This window comes from Capsicum annuum, unplaced genomic scaffold (genome assembly GCF_002878395.1).
Source record: "Capsicum annuum cultivar UCD-10X-F1 unplaced genomic scaffold, UCD10Xv1.1 ctg1489, whole genome shotgun sequence".
NCBI classification, from domain to species: domain Eukaryota; kingdom Viridiplantae; phylum Streptophyta; class Magnoliopsida; order Solanales; family Solanaceae; genus Capsicum; species Capsicum annuum.
The window spans coordinates 1,052,576-1,073,863 of record NW_025820303.1 but is presented as its reverse complement, the minus strand read 5'-3'; the positions used below and the strand labels follow the sequence as shown (position 1 = coordinate 1,073,863).

The 21,288-nt window shown below is 34.3% G+C and overlaps 1 protein-coding gene across 1 annotated transcript; it reads right to left on the bottom strand.

Moving 5' to 3' along the window:
- Positions 1-13,473: 13,473 nt before the first annotated feature.
- Positions 13,474-16,769, bottom strand: LOC107875735 (probable E3 ubiquitin-protein ligase RHC1A). The gene is made up of 2 exons (XM_016722559.2): positions 16,434-16,769; positions 13,474-14,871 (listed from the first exon to the last, which is right to left on the bottom strand). The coding sequence occupies exon 2, from the start codon at positions 14,811-14,813 to the stop codon at positions 13,857-13,859; it is 957 nt and encodes a 318-aa protein (XP_016578045.1). The 5' UTR covers positions 14,814-14,871; positions 16,434-16,769; the 3' UTR covers positions 13,474-13,856.
- Positions 16,770-21,288: the final 4,519 nt, after the last annotated feature.

Here is a 21,288-nt window from a genome sequence, read left to right as displayed (position 1 = left end):
CCCCCTACCCGTTTCTTTATCTTCTTCGTAACCCCTCATCTTTTTCATATCGCCCCACCCCTCTTTTCCTTTCCTCTCTTTCTCAACCAAAGTTCAAAAAATATCATTGGATCCAACTAATTTCAAAATAATTATTCCTACCCCGCTTTATCTCCTTCACAATTTCAAATCCTTTAGTTGATCTCCATTACTTCAGTTCTTCTCAACTTCGTATCGCCATTTTTTATTTTCATATTTATTCAAAAATCTCGCAAATTGCAGCTATGTTAGTTCCCATTAACTGAAAATTCGATTGGTATTTTTCTATCGAACAAGGTTGTAACACCCCGCAAAAATCGTTCATGCGTTAGCTCGTGGTAATATGCTCTTAGAGTTAAATGACTAGAATTGTGTCAAAAAAACTTAGTCTCATTTTTGACTTTCAAAGTGAGTAAAGTTTAAACCATATATAATTTTGCTAATTTCGATTTTTTATCATGTGGAAAATTGAATGAGCTTTCTGTTGTTATAAGATTCACCCAAATCCGATACTCGGACAAGAAGTTATGGCTAATTTAAGTTCTAGTCGTAAAACACCGTCATTTTGGTGTTTGGCGTGTCGCGGAGGGGGCCTATTTAGAAATTGTCAAATTCCAGTAGCATAGCACGATTGTGATGCGTCGCGCTAAAGTTTCGGGTTCCAACCAGTGGGACAATGCGATGGCTCCGCATCGCGGTGACCTTAAGAATCCCATTCGTTAATTTCCAGTGAGCCACCGTGATTGTGGAGCGTTACGGTGACCCATGAAATTGGGCTCCTAGTTATATTTTTATTTTATCTCATTAAGAGTATATTGGGTATTTTCCACCTCCTTATCAACCTAAACACGGGATTTAATCCAAAAGACACCAGAATACATTCACAATCATCCAAATTACTCAAGAACACTCTCTAGGATTTCAAACTAAAAACCCAAATAACTCAAGATTTAACCATGGGTTTTCAAGATTGATTGAAGATTTGGAATCCCCAAATCATAAACTTCAAGAATCACCCATCAAATTTCTAAATTGAGGTATGTGGGGTTTATCCTAAAAATGCATGGGCTTGTTGAAACACTCAATTATGATTTAAAGATTATAAAGCATGAATTTGTTAAAGTGGTTTGAAATCCATGATTTTTATTATGCTTTATGCATGTTATTGATATTGTTGTTTTGACCTTTAGGCCTCATGCCCTTAAATTGATTTACAAGTATATGTATATGTATGAAATTGAAATTTAAAATTTGTTTGAGAGCACAGATTATGAAGTCCTTCTCTAGTGATAAATTCAAGTTTATGATCTTATTGTGAATAATTTGAAATGCATGATTTATGATTTTGAAACCGATTTTCTCAATACCTTAGTATTTGAGCATGATTTAGAGATGATGAGAGGGAGCTTCTTGATATAATTACACCCTTGTTTTAAATGTGAAAGAGTTGCATGTGATTGAGAAATTTGACATGACCACCTTGTATTTTTGAAATGCTTGACAAAGAGAGTGCCTTGCATGTGTTTACATGAGGTTTGAGAAAGAGTTTATTTGAATTGATTTATTGATATGGTGGCCCCAAACTTATGTTTTGAAAACAGAGATTATTATATGCTATTAATGACTCAGAGACGTGACTTGCAAGTCAATAGTATGACGATACCATAAACATGTATGCCATAACAACGTGTGTTTTCAGAATATGTTTTCAGAGAATACATGCTTTAAAAGTTAAAAATGGGCTTAAAGAGAGTTAGGTGGTTACCTGAAAAGGGCTTTAGTTCAAGTAACTCTTAGCCTAAAATAGTGATTTATTGATCCGGGTATATTATTTTACGCTGGCGACGGCTGTGTTGCGTAGAAGAGTTAGAGACTCCAACCCTTGCGGCATACTTGGGTTGGAGGCTTCCCTACCAAGTCAATGGTGGATTCCATATAGACCGTGGAATTTCAAAGTTGTAGGGTATACCACCTAGCGCAGAAGTAAAACGACAAGTATCACAGAGTTAAGATGATTTTACAGAGTCTTTCGAAAATGCCCATGAGATTTCTTACTATCTGATATGTTTATGAACTGTTTTAAATTGCTCTCATATATGTTGAATATAAACTAGTATTTTGGATTTTCTCTGTGTACCAGTACATCTGTATTGACCCCCTACCTCCCAGGTTTGGAGGCTCAGTCCAAGGGTCCAGCTAATCAGTAGAGTATTCCAGAGAGAAGTGATCCGTTCAGTAGTGAGCCTTCTTTGTTCCAGAAGTCCTGTTATTTCAGATTATGTTATTCCGTTGGTTTGGTCTACTGGGGGCCTTATCCCAATTTTCAGAACAGTTTTGAGATGTAGTAGAGATTTTGCAGACTGAGTCTGATCTTATTCAGATATTTTGAATTGTAACTTTCATTCTCATGTCTTAAAACTTAGAGTTAATGACCATGTTTTCGTATCAGATTGTATTTTCGCATATTCTCTTATTATATGAATATTGTGCATGACTAACAGCTAGAGTAGGACATTTGGGCCTTTAAGGTTTGGGATGTTTGTCACGGTTAAGCCTAGTTCGAGTCATGAAAAAGTTGGTATCAGAGCACGATTCACGGTCCCAGGGTGTCTGTGAAATTGCATCGGGTAGAATCTTGTTTATAGGTGTGTAGCATGCCACACTTATAAACAGAAGGCTACTAGGTACTTAGGAATGTTTCTCTTCTTTGTGGTTTAGTTTGTGCTTCAGAGTCTGAGTTGTCCTTAATCGATGATCTCTTCTGTTTCAAAAAAATAATCATGCCTCCCCATCGTACTATCGATCAGAATGCACAGACAGATGAGGTCCATCCCACTCATGGGATGAGGACCCGAAATAGAGCTCAGACTCCGAAGATTGATGTTACTCTGGGAGTCCCACCTACTCAGACCAGCCTACTTAAGGCACCCAGAGTTTCCTGAATGGGGACTAACCGTACTCAGCCTTGTGAGAGAGAGGTATCTAATGCAAAATTCAGACAGTCCATTCACATGCTTGCCTAGTTGGTAGCCACACAACAACTGTTACGTCTGAGGCTACAAGAGTGGGCCAGTTCATGAGGATGAACTCGCCCAAGTTTACTGGTACCAAGATAGAAGAGAATCCACAGGAGTTTGTGAACGAGATAGAGAAGATCTTTAAGGTGATGCATGTAGATGAGGTAGAGGGGGTTGAGTTAGTGACTTACCATCTCAAGGATGTAGCGAACCAATGGTATAATTAGTGGGAAGATTCAAAGAGTGAGCATGCTGAGCCCATAGTTTGGGCTGAGTTCGTGGAAGCCTTTCTTGATCGATTCATTCCTCTTGAGCTGAGAGAGGCCCAAGCCAAAGAGTTTATGAATCTAAAGCAGGGTAAGATGAGTGTCCAGGGGTACACTCTGAGTTTCAACCAACTAGCCCGTTATGCTCCAAAGATGACTAGTAACATGAGAGCCCGAACGAGGAAATTTACATCCAGCCTTTTAGATGACTTAGTGATTGAATGTTAGAGAGCAATGTAGAACTGGGACATGGATTTTGCCAGGCTATCAGTCCACATGCAGCAAGTTGAGAAAAAGAAAAAGAAAATCACTGAATCTAGAGAGAAGTACAGATAAGCAAAGAGATCCAAAATAGTAGACCAGAGCTACAGTCAGCAGCAGAGTGGGAATTGGGGTAACAAATAGCAGAAGAAAAAGGAATTCAGGTAATGCACAGTCTGCAGCCAATGCCCCGGTGACCAGACTCCCGGTCGGACAGCGCACTTAGGATTTTTAGTATCGGCAGGGGCCGAGGATGCAGGGTTCACAGTCTCAAGAAAGTGTAGCTCAGACCTCTCGAACATACCCGCGCTGTGAAAAATATGAGAGAAATCATCCAGGGAGATGTCAGTTTGGTGCCATGGTATGTTATTCATGTGGCCAACCAGACCATATCTAGAGAGAATGTCTGGCAGCAAAGGGTGATGTTGGTAGAGTCAAGTCACACGCTAATTCTTCTGCACTACCATCGCCTCAGAAGGGTGCCACTTCAGCCGCCGAAAATGGTCGCAACCAGTTGTATACCTTGACCAACCGCTAAGAGGCAGAGGCCTCACTGGATATAGTTACTAGTACATTGCAAACCTTTTCCCATGATGTTTAGATGTTACTTGATACCGGGTCTACCCTGTCTTATGTGACCCCTTATGTGGCTGTTGGTTTTGGGTTTGAACCCAATGTAATAGCCGAACCTTTTTCTATTTCTACTTTGGTGGGACACTCTATTGTGGCTAGGAGGGTGTATAAAAATTGTATAGTGACTATTTGTGGGCGGGATACTGTGGAAGACCTCATAGACTTAGACATAGTTGATTTTGATGCTATCTTAGGGATGGATTGGCTTCATTCGTGCTATGTCACGCTAAATTGTAGAACCCGAAAGGTTACTTTCTCTTTCCCGAATGAACCGGCAATAGAATGGGAGGGACATTCTTTAGCACCTAGAGGGAAGTTTATCTTTTGTCTCAGAGCCCGTAAACTCATTTCTAAGGGATGCTTGTATCATATTATTCGGGTTAAAGATTTAAATACCGAAAGCCCTTCTCTTCGGTCCGTCCCTATGGTGAATGAGTTCTCAGAAGTTTTTCCAGATGATCTCCCAGGAATACCACCTGATAGGGCGATAGATTTTGGTATTGATTTATTGCAAGATATCCGTCCCATCTCTATTCCTCCATATAGAATGGCTTCTGCAGAGTTGAAAGAGCAGCTAGCAGATCTTCTAAATAAAGGTTTTATCCGTCCTAGTATTTTTCCTTGGGGTGCACCTGTACTCTTCATGAGAAAGAAAGATAGTTCCCTGTGTATGTGTATAGATTACCGTCAGCTGAATAAGGTCACTGTTAAAAATAAATATCATCTTCCAAGAATTGATGATCTTTTTGACCAGCTTCAGGGTGCTAATTATTTTTCAAAAATAGACCTTCGTTCGGGATACCATCAGTTGAAGGTTAGAGAGTCAGATATTCCCACAATAGTTTTTCGAACCCGATATCGTCATTATGAATTCTTAGTCATGCCCTTTGGGTTGACTAACACCCTTGCGCCTTTCATGGACCTTATGAATAGGGTATTCCATCAGTTTCTAGATCTGTTTATTATAGTTTTCATTGATGATATTCTAATTTATTCCAAGAGTGAGAAGGACCATGCCAATCACCTCCGAATCATCCTTCAGACTCTCAAAGATCATGAGTTGTATGCAAAATTTTCCAAGTGTGAATTCTGGATTAATTCTATTTCTTTCTTGGGGTATATCGTGCCTAGTGATAGGATTAAGGTTGATCTCCAGAAGATTAAGGCAGTGATAAAATAGCCCAGACCCACAACTCCAACCGATATTTGAAGCTTCTTGGGTTTGGCAGGGTATTACAGAAGATTTGTAGAGAGTTTTTCTTCCATTTCTACACCACTTACTAAGTTGACTCAGAAAAAGGTAAAATTCGTGTGGTCTGACTCCTGTGAGAATTGTTTTGAGAAGTTAAAAGATAAGTTGATAACTGCTCCTATTTTGACTCTTCTGGAAGGTATGAAAGGGTTTGTTGTGTACTGTGATGCATCCCATGTGGGACTTGGGCGTGTACTTATGCAGCATGGTAAAGTAGTGGCTTATGCGTCTAGGCAATTAAAAGTTCATGAGCAAAATTACCCCACCCATGACTTGGAGTTAGCGGTTGTGGTGTTTGCACTCAAAATCTGGCGGTATTATCTCTATGGGGTACATATTGATATATTTACTGAACATAAAAGTTTGCAGTATGTTTTCTCGCAGAAAGAATTGAACCTTAGGCAATGGTGTTGGTTGGAACTTTTAAAAGATTATGACATAAGCCTGCACTACCATCCGGGCAAGGCAAATGTGGTAGCCGAGGCCCTCAGTAGGTTATCTATGGGCAGTCTTTCGCATGTTGAAAAGGGAAAAAGGAAGATGGTGAAGGATATTTACCGACTTGCAAATCTAGGAGTGTGACTCTTGGATTCCGAAGATGGGGGAGTGGTTGTTCATAAGGTAGCTAAATCTTCCCTTTGTGCTAAAGTTAAAGAGAAGTAGGTTGAAGATCCCATCTTGATGCATATCAAGAAAGATGTGGGTCAACAGAAGGTGATGTCTTTTGAAATTAATGGTGATGGAGTTTTGAGATATCAGGGCAGACTATGTGTGCTAGATGTAGATGGGTTACGAAAAAGGATCCTTAATGAAGCTCACACTTTAAGGTATGTTGTTCACCCAGGCTCTACTAAGATGTATCATGATCTGAAAGCTATTTACTAGTGGAATAATATGAAGTGCGATGTGGCTAATTTTGTTGTCAAGTGTTTGAATTGTCAACAAGTAAAAGTAGAGCATATGAGGCCAGGTGGTACTTCCCAAGAGATAGCCTTACCTTTGTGGAAATGGGATATGATCAATATGGACTTTTTCACGGGACTTTTGAGGTCCCGAAGCTAGTATGATTCAATTTGGGTGATTGTTGATCGACTAACCAAGTCAGCTCACTTTTTGCCCGTCAGAACTAACTATTCAGGAGATGACTATGCCAAGCTGTACATTGAGGAGATAGTCCATTTGCATGGAGCACCTGTATCCATCATATCTGACCGAGGTACGCAATTTTCTTCGCAATTTTGGAGGTCTTTTCAGAGGGGTTTAGGTACCCAAGTGAACCTAAGTACTGTATTCCATCCTCAGACTGATGGGCAAGCTGACCGCACCATTCAGACTCTTAAGGATATGTTAAGGGCCTGCATAATTGAATTCAGGGAGAGTTGGGTGGATCACTTGCCATTGATAGAGTTCGCATATAATAATAGTTACCATGACAGTATTAAGATGGCTCTTTTTGAGGAATTATATGGAAGAAGATGTAGGTTGCCAATTGGGTGGTATGAAGTGGGTGAGACTCAGTTGTTTGGGCCTGATCTTGTTCATCAAGCAATGAAGGACGTGAAAATTATTAGAGGATGACTTAAGATAGCCCAGAGTCGACAGAAGTCCTACGCCGATGTTAAGAGAAGAAACTTAGAGTTTGAGGTTGGTGATTGAGTGTTTCTCAAAGTTTCTCCGATGAAGGGAGTCATGCATTTCAGGAAGAGAGGTAAGTTGAGTCCTCGCTATATAGGGCCATACCAGATTTTGAGAAGGATAGGGGAAGTTGCTTATGAGTTAGATTTGACTACAATTTTGGGCTCTATTCATCCGGTATTTCACATATCCATGCTAAAGAAATATATTGGAGACCATTCCCTAGTGTTGCCTATAGAGAAGATCAAGGTGAAAGACTCATTAGCATATGAAGAGGAACTTATTGCAATCTTATATCGCAAAGTTTGAAAGTTGAAGAACAAAGAGATAGTGTCGGTTAAGGTGTTGTGGTGAAATTAGAAAGTTAAGGAAGCAACTTGGGAATCAAAAAATGACATGAGAGATAGATACCCAGACTTGTTTGATCCGGTAGATGACGAAATAGAAGGTACAATCCTTGTCTTATTCTTTTATGACCTTAGTATACTTTAAATCGTGCTTGTCTACGTTCCGTGTCATTATTCGGGGATAAATGATCCTAAAGGGGGATAATGTAACACCCCGCAAAAATCGTCCATGCGTTAGCTCATGGTAATATGCTCTTAGAGTTAAATGACTAGAATTGTGTCAAAGAAACTTAGTCTCATTTTTTACTTCCAAAGTGAGTAAAGTTTAAACCATATATAATTTCCCTAATTTCAACTTTTTATCATGTGGGAAATTGAATGAGCTTTCCGTCGATATAAGATTTGCCCAAATCCGATACCCGGGCAATAAGTTATGGCTAATTTATGTTCTAGTCGTAAAACACCATCATTTTGGTGCTTGGTACGACACGGAGGGGGCCTATTTAGAAATTGTCAAATTCCAGTAGCATAGCGCGATTGTGGCGCGTTGCACTGAAGTTTTATGTCCCAACCAGTGGGACAACGCGATGGCTCCGCATCAAGGTGACCTTAAGAGTTCTACTCGTCAATTTCCAGTGAGCCACCGCGATTGTGGCGCATCGCGGTAGCCCATGAAATCAGACTCCCAGTTATATTTTTATTCCGTCTCTTTAAGGGTATATTGGGTATTTTTGTAATATCCCATACTTTTTTCTAGCTAATTTCATCTCAAGAATGTCTAGTATTAGCTTCTAAATTGAATGATGATTATTCCATGAGAAATTTTTAAGATTTTCATTTTTTGTCATGTGGGAAATTCAATAAGCCTTCCATCGATATAAGATTCGCCCAAATTCGACAACTGGGTCAGAAGTTACGACTATTTTAAGTTCCCGTCGTAAAACAGTGCCATATTAGTCAGTGGCGCACCGCGCCACAAGATAAAATGACATTTGGCAAATTACAGTAGGGGTCCGCGATTATGGCGCGTCGCACCAGGGCCCAAATTTAGAATTGTCCGTTTTTCAGTGTCTCAGCGCAATTTTCCCCACGTCGTGCCAAAGTTTCAGGTCACAAAGGAAGTGGTAACGCGATGGCCCGCATAGCCCCATCCCTCAATTTCTCAATTATCAAAATCCAGTGACACGGCGCGATAGCGCCGCGTCGCGCTAAAGGTCCAGTTCGGAGAAATTTTTATAATTTTAAAAGATGCATTCAAGGGTTAAAAGGGTCAATTTTCTACCCCTATTTAAACCCAATAACACGTGATTTAGCTATTCTTCACCCAAAATATACTAGTTTCTATCAAGTTTCTCTCAAGAACAAGCTAGGGTTTCTATAGGGGATTCGAATTCAAGAAGGTTTTACCGTCAATCCTTACGAAATCACAAACTAAGGTATGCATAGTGTTCATTCATGGACTCCTTTTGTCCATGAATCCCAAGAATCCCTTTTTCTAAATTCAAATTTATGGTGCCAATATTGCTTTTTTTGCAGTGCTTGTCCACTTAAGTGACAACCATTTTTATGAAACCCAATACACTTTAGCAACAATGTACCAGGTGACACTAGCAGCTTTTGCGATCCTTACTGGAGTAAGCTGCTAGCACTTTTGTGGCATAGTAGACACTTTTGCGATCACTGTTGGGAATTTATATATAGCTTCTTCTCTAGATTTTAAACATTCTAAACTTAATTCCACCTCTATTTTTGGCCATCTTGAGTTGGAGAATTCTGTTATTGAAGAGAAATTGATATCGTTGTTTATTGAGTTGATGCTCATTGAGGCATTTTGTTCAATAGGTAGTGGATTGAATTCGGATTTCATTGAGGCATTTTGTCGAACAAATTGTGGTTCTGAACATTTTGTTCATATTTGACTCTAATGATGGATTATTTCAAGTGAGGGGAAGGGGGTGTGAGGATTGAAGAAGAAACATGTTTGGGGGGGGGGGGGGGGGGGGGAAAGGAAGATATATATATATATATAATTATTTTTAGAAAATACTTTTCTTACGTGGCTCCGACGTGGCATTGACGTGGGAGTGATGTGGTATTGATTTGTCGGCGCGTGTGATGCACTCTCCGTGTTGAGAGTGGTATTCAATCTTGAGGGGTGAATTAATACACTTTAAAGATGTTAAGGAAGTAAATAGATAAAAGTTTAGTGTAAGTGCTAAAATAAGTTGAGCGGACAAGTTCTGGGGGGATGATGTCTTTTCTCCTTAAATAAAGATAAGAATGACTTACACATCAACTTGCATGTATACTTCAAAGCCAAGAATAGCTAGTTCGGAAATCGGTTACATTATTCTTCTCCAAATTCTCTATGTCATTTTTTAAATTAGAGCGAAAAGAAGATGAGGTTGAGAAAACTGCATAGACCTTATTCCAAGGTCAACTTTCGTAGAAGTAATTAAACAACCAATTCAGTAATGAATGTTCTGAACACCCTTCGTTAAAAATTTATATTATATGTATAAATTATTATACTAAGTACAGAGATCAAAATTTACTCTTGGTACATTTATTAAATCTCGGGTAAGCAACATATCACAAAAGTCTATTGTATGCAATCTTATCCAGAAAATTAATTTCAATAGTCTATGGGAAAGTGCATTGCACTTTTATCTCAAGTTATTTAATATAAAATTTGAATTGCTAATGATATATTTTAAATAGTAGATATATACAATATAAAAATTATAACAATACAAAAAAGTAATAACTCTTAATTTAAATCTAAATATTCTTGTATACTTGATACTAATTTATACATTTCCATTCACATCAATCAAACACTTTAAGGTTTATACCAAAGTAATTGATTTTATTGTCTTTAACTACAAGCTTTATCCAACATGGACTAATATATCTAAAGAATATTTTAATAGTTGGCCGATACAATACTTTTGCCAATTTGCTCACAGTTTTGCTGCACTTTTCCGACTCAATGTGCTAATTAAATATAATCGTAAATCTTATGGTAAGATATCAACAAATAAAAGTCAAATAAGCTATATCTTATAGTAAGATAGAGCATAAATGACCTAAGTGAAAACACCTAAAACAATCCATAGACAAAAACTGTAAATAAATTTTGTAGAAATACTACCATAGCAATCAGTTGTGTCTCAATCAAAACTAATTAAAGTTGATTATACAAATTATTGATAACTTTCAACTACTTTCGGACCAATTTCATTTCAACATAAACCAATCTACATTAGCGGTATTTAGAAACAAATTCAACAGTTATGATAGCTAGTAAAGAAACAACTTATTCATGCATCAATTTTTGCATACATAATATTTGGTAGCAAGTTAAGAAATAAGTTATTCATGTATAAAATTAATACGTTGTTTGATTTATTTAGGTTTTAAGGAAACTATTGCAAATAAGAACATCACAAGCAAAAACATAATCGAAGTACATGAAGATTAAGAGCGATGAAATAAAGAAGAATTTTATATTTACTAAATAAGTAGTCAACTAACTGACGAAGCTGGAGAAATTATTGTACCTAAAATACTTGGATAAAATATCTCTTGAGAACTCAGGAACATTTCAGATAAAGAAACTGTTATCACTCTTAATATCTTCTCAATTCCAGACGGCTACAACTAAATTTCTCGATATTTTCTTGAGAACAATATTCAAATTCGATCCTAGACAAACCTTTTAGAAAGAGAAGAGAAACCTAAATCACAAGACCAAGTTAATTTATATATTCATTATTCAAATAAAAACTTTGCATATCAAGATTCAACACTTAAGTATAATCTTATTTCGAATTCAACAAATAGGTTTAATTGAAGATTCAACTACAATACTAACGAATAGTATAACAAACTAAAATTACATAACATAACCAAAACTAAGTCACATTTAAATAAAGAAAGAAAAAACGGAAAGAGATAAACATTTGATTTTTTGGCTGTATCATTCAGCGACAACATGCTTTTTTCGTCCAATTTTTCAATTCAAATTTTTAAATTGAAAAAGAAATATAATAAATTATCCAAAGAGAAGAACTCATTTTCATTATAATTCATATAATCTTTAAATCTACATAAAGGACTATGATAATGAAAAAAAAAAAAAATGACTTGAAGAACTAAAATAAGAAGAAAGCAGAAGCAAAGAACAATTTCTTTTTCACATAAGATAAAATTCTAATTGATTTAAAAGTGTTAAAAATTATGATTTTTTACTATATATTTTAGGATTCTTTGGGCCTTCATGTTTTCATTCAATGAGTTGGAATGTTTTATATCAAAAAATTTAATACCATATCAAATTCAAAATATATTTATGGCTAAAGTAGTAGTCAATGTTCGTTGTTTTTTATTTTACCAATATATGTGTATCAATTACGTAACTTTGCATATATTTTCTGTTAAAATAATTCTCAATATTAACTGATTTTTACATCAATTTAATCTAATTAATTTGATGAAAATAAAATTATTATTAATATTATAAATATCTACTTACCATAAATCTGTCCTAATTTTATATCTTGATTGTATTTAATTAATGTACAATTACATAAAGGACTCAAAAACGGAAACAATTGATATTAGTTACCTTTATAATTTCAAAAATTCAATCCCATTAATTTCTCATATTTTTATAGTTTGATAATATTAATTTGATATTAGTTACCTTTATAATTTGGGGAAGAATTTAAAAAAGGTAACAATTAATTTTTTTTCTCAATTACTGATTTATTTCTCAAAAATTTCTTATAAAATTATAATTTGACTATAGCCAATTGATTATTTAATTATTTTTATAATTTTATAATCACTCAAATAAGGTAACAATTATTTTATTTCTTAATTACGAATTTTCTTATATTCATTCATTTATTGTTTTACAAAAATAGGTCAAACTTATTTGCGATTAAAGTTGAAATATTTTTTAAAAGAATGTCAATTAAACTTTTTTCATATAAGTTGTTTGATTACTAATTGATTATTAATTCATAAGTTTTTCTTGTAATACTCTCTTGATTTACTCAGTTGTAATTAAATCATAATTTTTTTTAATATAATATCATTATTTATATTGTTTGCATATTTTGAGGGATGACATCTTTATTTTTTTTTTGGCTTTTCATTCGGTGTCTGGTGCCCTCATTGGAGCCCCAACTAATACGGATCACGCGTTGTTGGGCCCATTAAGGTGGCAACGTTCCCAACAGAGTTTTCTCCATATCCAGAGTCAAATCCTCGACCTCTGGTTAAGGGTGGAACAACCTCATCCATTGCACCACAACCCATATTGGTCACATCTATATTACTATCATATTCCCCATTTGATAATATTTGTTTCAAGATTGACAATTAACTATTTTCTATTATACAAAATGTAATTAGTGAAATTCATACAAAGATAGTTTAATTAGTTGGATTAGTCTCAATATAGTAGTAATATCTAATTTTAACTATCTTTCAATTAAATTCGTATTTTTGTTTTATTTGAATCCAAAATTGTACATCCTTCCATTAATACTAAAAGTTTCTCATTTCCAATTATGCCTCTTGATTGTAATTGATTACTCTCTCATATTGAGTTACTCAATATGTCTTTTCATATATGTCAAGTAATTGCACAACCAATATTACATATTTTTTTAAAACATACAAAGGCTATGAAATAAATAAATAAATAAATAATCGACAAAACATAAATTAATTAACTACTAATCTTAATATGAAATAATTGAACAATCATTTATGTTTACCACAATATGAAATGTGGATTTAAAGAATGCATCACTTATATTATTATGACGATACAACATTAAATATATTTTTAATAAATGCTTGGACATGGAAAATGTATTATTTGATATACAAATGAAGTAATTCTTCATGCACTTCCATGTCTAACATAACCGGATCACATATTTATAAAAAAGACATTAATCTTTTCAATTTTTATAATATTGGGCCTATGCCACACGGACATTACTCATCTAGTAAAAAAGAAGGGAAGAATGAAGCTGTCTCGATTGAAATATAAATAACAACTTAATTGAGTACGTCATAATTGTGAAAACTCTCTCTCAACACAAAGAAAGAAGAGATGAAACTATGCTAATGGTGGTCTTCGTAGAAGAGTACCACCTTTGAAGGATCCGACACACAAATGTGACAGTATTTTTGCAAAGTCCGAGCAACTTAGTCCGATACTACTTGGAAAAGAGAAGCTGTTGAAGAGCACTACCATAGTCCAAGTCTTGACACATGGAGGATTAATTCGACTACAAAGATAGTGAATCAAAGGGAAGGGAAGAATGATGTCGTCCCCTGAAACTAATTTCAGAACCTTGAAAGTAGGCAAAATCCAAGATGCTGGAAAGAAACTTTTTAATAATTAAAAGCGCCATGCAGGGTAATTTGCTTCATTGTTCTCTTCATAGGGTGTTGTTGAGCTACTTCCTCCTCTCCTCTCAGTATAATTGCCACTGTTTTGGTTGGACGAGCGAAAAGGCCACAAGAATGAAAAAAGATTCCTCCTCCCTTGGTTCTGACCGCTGTTGTCCCTACCACCACTGTTGTTGGTGCCACTGCTAACGTTTCCAGTTCTGGAAGTCCAATTGGTCGGGGCACTCCCAGAAGCTCGTGAAGGCAGCTCAAGACGGCAGACAGGGCATGAGTTGTGCCTGACCAACCAAGGTACAATACAATCTGAATGGTAAAGATGCTTACATGGCATTTGCCTTGCTTCAGAACCCAATTCAAAGTTATCTTGACAAACTGAGCATTGAGAATCAGTGTTGAGGTGCCTTTGTGTGATCCTGACAGTAGGCAAAGCATCAATTGCCGAACGAGGTGCCGGGGGAGGCCCCTGCCTATCATTCATACTGAGCTGCTCAATTAACTGTTGCAGCCCAGTCCCCATCAAATCATCAAAATTAGGTCGTCGCTGCCCCATTCCTGGGCTTCCATTGAAAAAGTACTCAAATGCATCATTTTCGGTCATACTAACAGGAGTTTGGCCATGAAATATCAACCATGGACCAGAACCAAAGCCCCTCCCACTTCCTGGAACAATGCCAGATCTTGTCCTTATGTCAAAGTTAGGGTTTCTTCCTGCCATTCTCTGCCTCATGAACGCAGCAAGGGCATCCATTATACCAAATCTTGGGTCTGGAAAAGGATCAATCAATCCAAAATGAGGATCATCCTCAATATTTGATCTAGAACCTGTCATGTCATCGAGCTCTTCAACGAAACCTCCACCACAATTTGGGCAAAGACAATTACCTCCTAAAGGTCGAATTGGCTGCCTGCATCTGTGGCACCAGTGTGTATAGCTCCCACTCGACATCCCTTATAAGCACTTTTTTGAACAAATCTTGCAAACTTAAACCAAGCTGCAGATCATCCTGCACCCACAAACTAACTGTTCAACTATAATAGAGATTAGCACCACTTTGATTATATGAAAATAAGCCAAAGTTTTCAGATAAAAGTATTAGTTAGTGCTCAAAAGTGATGTCATGCGTCAATCAGACTCACCAAAACGCATGTCATACTAGAACATCCAAATCTAAAATTTCCCTTCCCCTTTCAGCCATTTTTAAAGGATCTCGCTTTTTTGTTTCCTTTAGGGGCTGGTAAACACACCCCACTCTTCTCCCCCTCCCTAGAGATCTCTCGGGAGAATCGATGACTATATGAAGTCAAGTACACCAGAGATTTAATTAGAGAATTGTAAATTACGGATTTTCCACATTTCCCCGTGGTTATTCAAATTCTCGAACTCTTGGTTGGAAATGGAGAGATCTACTACTAGGGGAACCCCCTCTCGTTCATCCCAGTTTTACTTTGAAGGACTCCCAAAACCACTTCACTAACATTATACTTTCTTCATCCAAATAAATTTCGCCCCACTTCTACATTAAACATACCCGGTGTAATCCCATAAGTGGGGTCTGAGGAGGGCAGAATGTACACAGACCTTACCCCTACCTTTGTAGGGTAGAGAGGTTGTTTCTGGTAAACCCTTGGCTCCCACTTTTACTTTAAAGAAATCTCAAAACCCCATATATTAATTTCACTAACATTTCAAGATCGGTGCAACGGTAAAGTTGCTCCTTTGGTGCAGAGAACATGGGTTTGAGGCATGCATACAGCCTCTTTTGCATAAATTCAAGGAGAAGGCCGCCTGTCTAAGCCCTTTTCTCCTCCTACCACGCACTAGAAGGGGAGTACCATTCTTCATACAAGGGGTAGCCCCCACCCCCCACTCAAACCCCTCTTTTTTTTTTCCAGGAACAAATGGTGTCCGAGCCAACTTGTGACTAGCTTGACTACCCCACAAGTTACCAACAACCTCCTACCCCACACTAGCAGGTGATTACCCTTCTTCATACACGGGGTAAAACCCCCTTTTTCTTTTCCCATAACAAGTGATGTCGCTTGTACCTAGCTTGACTATCCCGCGAGGTACCTCCTACCTCGCTCTAGGAGAGGAGCACCCTTCTTGGGATAAAACCCTTTTTTCCCAGTAACATGGTGTCTGAGCCAGCTTGTGCTTAGCTCGACTATCCCACGAGATACCTGCACCTCCCACCAACACAAATACAGAGTATTACAAGGATAAGACCCTGGAAAGAAGGTTATTACAACAAAATGTATACTAATTGACCAGATAATCAACCCAAAAACTGCACTCTTATGATCTCCAATCCACAAGATCATACAAATTACTCATCTTAGTGCCTTTACACCTTATCAAAGAACAATATACATAGAACACAAATTCTTGAAAAAGAAACATACAAAAACACAAATAGATACATCCAAATTACTCATCAAGCTAGCACCTTTACACTTCATCAAACAACAATATACATAGAACACAAAATCTTGGGAAAAAGAACACACAAAAACATAGATAGATACATAAAAATTACTCATCAAGCTAGTTCCTTTACACCTGTACCTAGCTCGAGTATCCTTCGAGGTACCTCCTACCCCCCTCTATCATGGGAGCACCTTCTTGGGGTAAAACCCTTTTTTGTTTCAGTAACAATTGGTGTCCGAGCCGGATTGTGCTTAGATCGACTATCCCATGAGGTACTGCTACCTCCTACCAACAAAGATACCGAACAACTTTCCAAGCCCTTAGCCCTAGAAAGAAAGTTACTATTTTTGTTTCGTTGAGTCATTCGTCGAACAAATGGTGGTTCTGAACACTCCAATGATGGATTATTTCAAGTGAGGTGAAGTGGGTGTGGGGATTGAAGAAGAAACATGTTTTTTTTTGGGTGGTGGGGGGTGGGGTGGTTAAAAGAAGATATATATATAATTATTTTTAAAAAATACTTTTCTTACGTGACTTTGATATAACATAGACGTGACATTGATTTGTCGGCGCGTGTTCTTCTCCAAATTCTCTCTGTCACTTTTTAAATTAGAGCGAAAAAAAAGATAAGATTGAGAAAATTGCATAGACCTTATTCCAAGGTCAATTTTCGTAGAAGTAATTAAACTATCAATTCAATAACGAATGTTCTGAACACTTCATTAAAAATTTATATTATATGTATAAATTATTATACTTAGTACATAGATCAAAAGGTCAATTTTCGTAGAAGTAATTAAACTATCAATTCAATAACGAATGTTCTGAACACTTCATTAAAAATTTATATTATATGTATAAATTATTATACTTAGTACATAGATCAAAATTTACTTTTGCTACATTTATTAAATCTTTGGTAAGCACCATATCTCAAAACTCTATTGTATACAATCTTATCCACAAAATTAATTTCACTAGTATATGGGAACGTGCATTGCACATTTATCTCAAATTATTTAATATAAAATTTAAATTGCGAATGATATATTTTAAATAGTAGATATATACAATATAAAAATTATAACAATACAAAAAAATAATAACTCTTAATTTTAATCTAAATATTCTTGTAAACTTGATACTAATTTATACATTTCCATTCACATCAATGAAACACTTTAAGGTTTATACCAAAGTAATTGATTTCAGTGTCTTCAACTACAAGCTATATCCAACATGGACTTATATATCTAAAGAATATTTTAATAGTTGGCCGATGCAATACTTTTGCCAATTCGCTCACAGTTTTGCTGCACTTTTCCGACTCAATGTGCTAATTAAATATAATCGTAAATCTTATGGTAAGATATCAATAAATAAAAGTCAAATAAGCTATATCTTATAGTAAGATAGAGCATAAATGACCTAAGTGAAAACACCTAAAACAACCCATAGACAAAAACTGTAAATAAATTTTATAGAAATACTATCATAGCAATCAGTTGTGTCTCAATCATAACTAATTAAAGTTGATTATACAAATTATTGATAACTTTCAACTACTTTCATCCAATTTCATTTCAACATACACCAACCTACATTAGGGGCATTTAGAAACAAATTCAACAGTTATGATAGCTAGTAAAGAAACAATTTATTCATGCATTAAATTTTGCATACTTTTGTAGCAAGTTAAAGAAAAAACTAGAAAAATCCCTTAGAAAGAGAAGAGAAACCTAAATCACAAGACCAAGTTAATTTATATGTTCATTATTCAAATAAAAACTTTGCATATCAAGATTCAATACTTAACTACAAACTTATTTCGAATTCAACAAATAGGTTTAATTGAAGATTCAACTACAGTACTAACGAATAGTATAACAAACTAAAATTACATAACATAATCAAAGCTAAGTCACATTTAAATAAATAAAGAAAAAACGGAAAGAGATAAACATTTGATTTTTTGGCTATATCATTCAACCACAATATGCTTATTTCGTCCAATTTTTCAATCAAAATTTTAAACTGAAAAAAAGAAAAATTATCAAAAGAGAAGAACTCATTATCATTATAATTCATATAATCTTTAAATCTACAGAAAGGACTATGATAATGAAAAAAAAAATGACTTGAAGAACTAAAATAAGAAGAAAGCATAAGCAAAGATCAATTTCTTTTTCACAAAAGATAAAATTCTAATTGATTTAAAAGTGTTAAACATTATGATTTTTTACGATTCTTTGGGCCTTCATGTTTTCTTTCAATGAGTTAGAATGTTTTATATCAAAAAATTTAATACCATACATGCTTTGTTTTGGTTTTTGTTTTTCTAAATTTTTTGTCTACCTAAAATACTTAGGAATAATTAATTGGTTAGTTATTAATATTAAGGAAAACATTAGTACACAATATTAGTTTTGGATCCTTCATATCGAACACACCCTAAAAAAAATATTTTTCAGGGTCAAACATTATTTTTTTAAAATGTATTTTTATTCTTTAGCTAAACACTAAAATGTATTTTCTGAAAAATATTTATTTATTCACCAACCAAACACTGGAAGGTATTTTTCATCCACCAACCAAACACTAAAAAATATTTTTCATCCATCAACCAAACATAAGAAAACAAGTAAGAAACCAAATTGTTTTCCATGAAAATATTTTCTAGAAAAATATTTTCTAAGCATACCAAACACACCCTTAGATAAGCACAAAGTTGTCAGCAAAAATATAATAGTATTAGTTGAACACAATTGAGCTTAGACCTCTAAAGTTGTGTGCTAACGTGAAATAGTATTAGTTGAACACAATTGAACTTGGACCTGTACAGGTGCCCTCTATCATGAAATACTATCTAGTTTCGCTGTACTGAGGGCAACTAATAATGTTGCTTGAGTTGTGTATCGTATCTGAAATGTCTCATTTGAGCAGACGGTATAAATTTATATGTATCTGCTATGTCTTCATGATTTATCTTTCTCACTGAAATAAAGGATTAGTGCTTTTTTTTTAATAAAAAAATGTCATGTAACCTTCTATTTTTTATGTCATCTGCCTAATAGGATGTAATGTATCTATCTCAATTTTGACATAGTTTGCAATTATAATGGAAGTCACTTATTTGCTTTGAAATTATTGCAAATCTAACTGAGTTTATAGTATAAATTTCAAGTTATACGTTGTTAACATTTTATTTTTGTTTCACCATTTCACATGTGTTGGTATATTTGGCAAAAGCGACGCCAATATAAAAGATACATGTAGATGATACGCTCATGGATATAAAGAATGCATCACTTATATTATTATGACGATACAACATCTAAAAGTAAATATTTCATCAATTTTTGTACAACTTGATAAATATTTTTTTAATAAATGCTTGGACATGGAAAATGTATTATTTGATATACAAATGAAGTAATTCTTCATGCACTCTCATGTCTAACATAAAGGTGATGACGGTTAATCGGATCACATATTTATAAAAATGACATTAATCTTTTCAATTTTTATAATACTAGTATTAGTACCCGCACGATGTGCGAATAATATTTAAGTAAAAGTAATCATTAAACAAAGATAGATTATAAAAATAATTTAGATTTACAAATTTATCAAATAGTAAAACATAAGAAAATATTTCATTGACCAATAAATAAGCCAAAATAAACTAATGAAATGTAAGTCAAAATCTCCAATTAATTATAGTCTCTTGAATAGTTCATAACAAATAATTCATAATAAATTACTTCAAATGAAAAAAAAAAGTAGATAAAATCAATTTGAATTTGTTAAAAATATTTACCTATATACGAATATTGAAAGGAGACCAAGTATAAAGAAAAAGTATTATCGTTCTAGTTATACCATTTATAACATTCACATTTATGTCAAAATAGGATCACAAAATACTAAATATAAAAAAGAGATAAGTAAAATTTATCTTTAAAAATTTTAAAATTTTAAATGAATAAATCATAATAATCTCAAGCAAGATTTTGAAATTTTTATTTTTCATTCGCGTAAAAAAAATTGATATATTTTTTTAATTTTATTAATAGATTCATTATTTAGTGAGACTATATTACGAAAATTTGTATTTGGATAAAGAAATCACTAAGGTAACAAACTTATTTTTCTCAAGAAAGAAAAATATTATGAATAATTAAAATCATTTTTAACAAATAATTTTCTTGTTTCAAACCTATATTGTTTGAATATATACTGACCTCCTCATATATTTCTTTTTCTTGAAATCTCATTATTAATTAGTGACAACAGTTCTTCAATATGCGGATCTTTTACTATACCAAAATATGATATTGAATAACGATTAATAAAATAAAAAAAAATCAATCATTTTTATATCAAAATCATGCAAGACCTCAAAATAATATATAATCAAGAAATTATATTACTCATAGTATAAATTTATATTTGTATAAAGATATTAAAAAATTAACAAACTTATTTTTCTCGAGAAAGAAGAATCACTACGAATAATTCAAATCATTTTCAACAATTCAGACCTGTGTTACATTGTGATTACATTATACAACCTTCTCATATGTATATTTTTCTGTTGAACTCTCAATCTGAAATATTGATAACATTTCATCAATATGTGTGATTCTTATTATGTCGAAACCTTTATATTTAAAGCTTGCAATTTATGATGAAAAATTTGAATTAATATTTAGGAAACTATTGACAATTCTTATTTCTACATATTCATAATGAAAAGCTTGATAAATACCAATAAGGCTAATGATCAATAACAATAACAGAGAGAAGAAAAGTGTGACAATATTTCTGTGTTATTGAATTAGTATATATAATCATATAAGGTCAAATTTTTTATATAATAAAAATAGAATATAAATTATATCACAAATTAATTCAAAATTTAACTTTTTCATATAAACATCACTGAATTGATGTAAACAATATTTTAAAACGTGATAAATGAATTAAATAA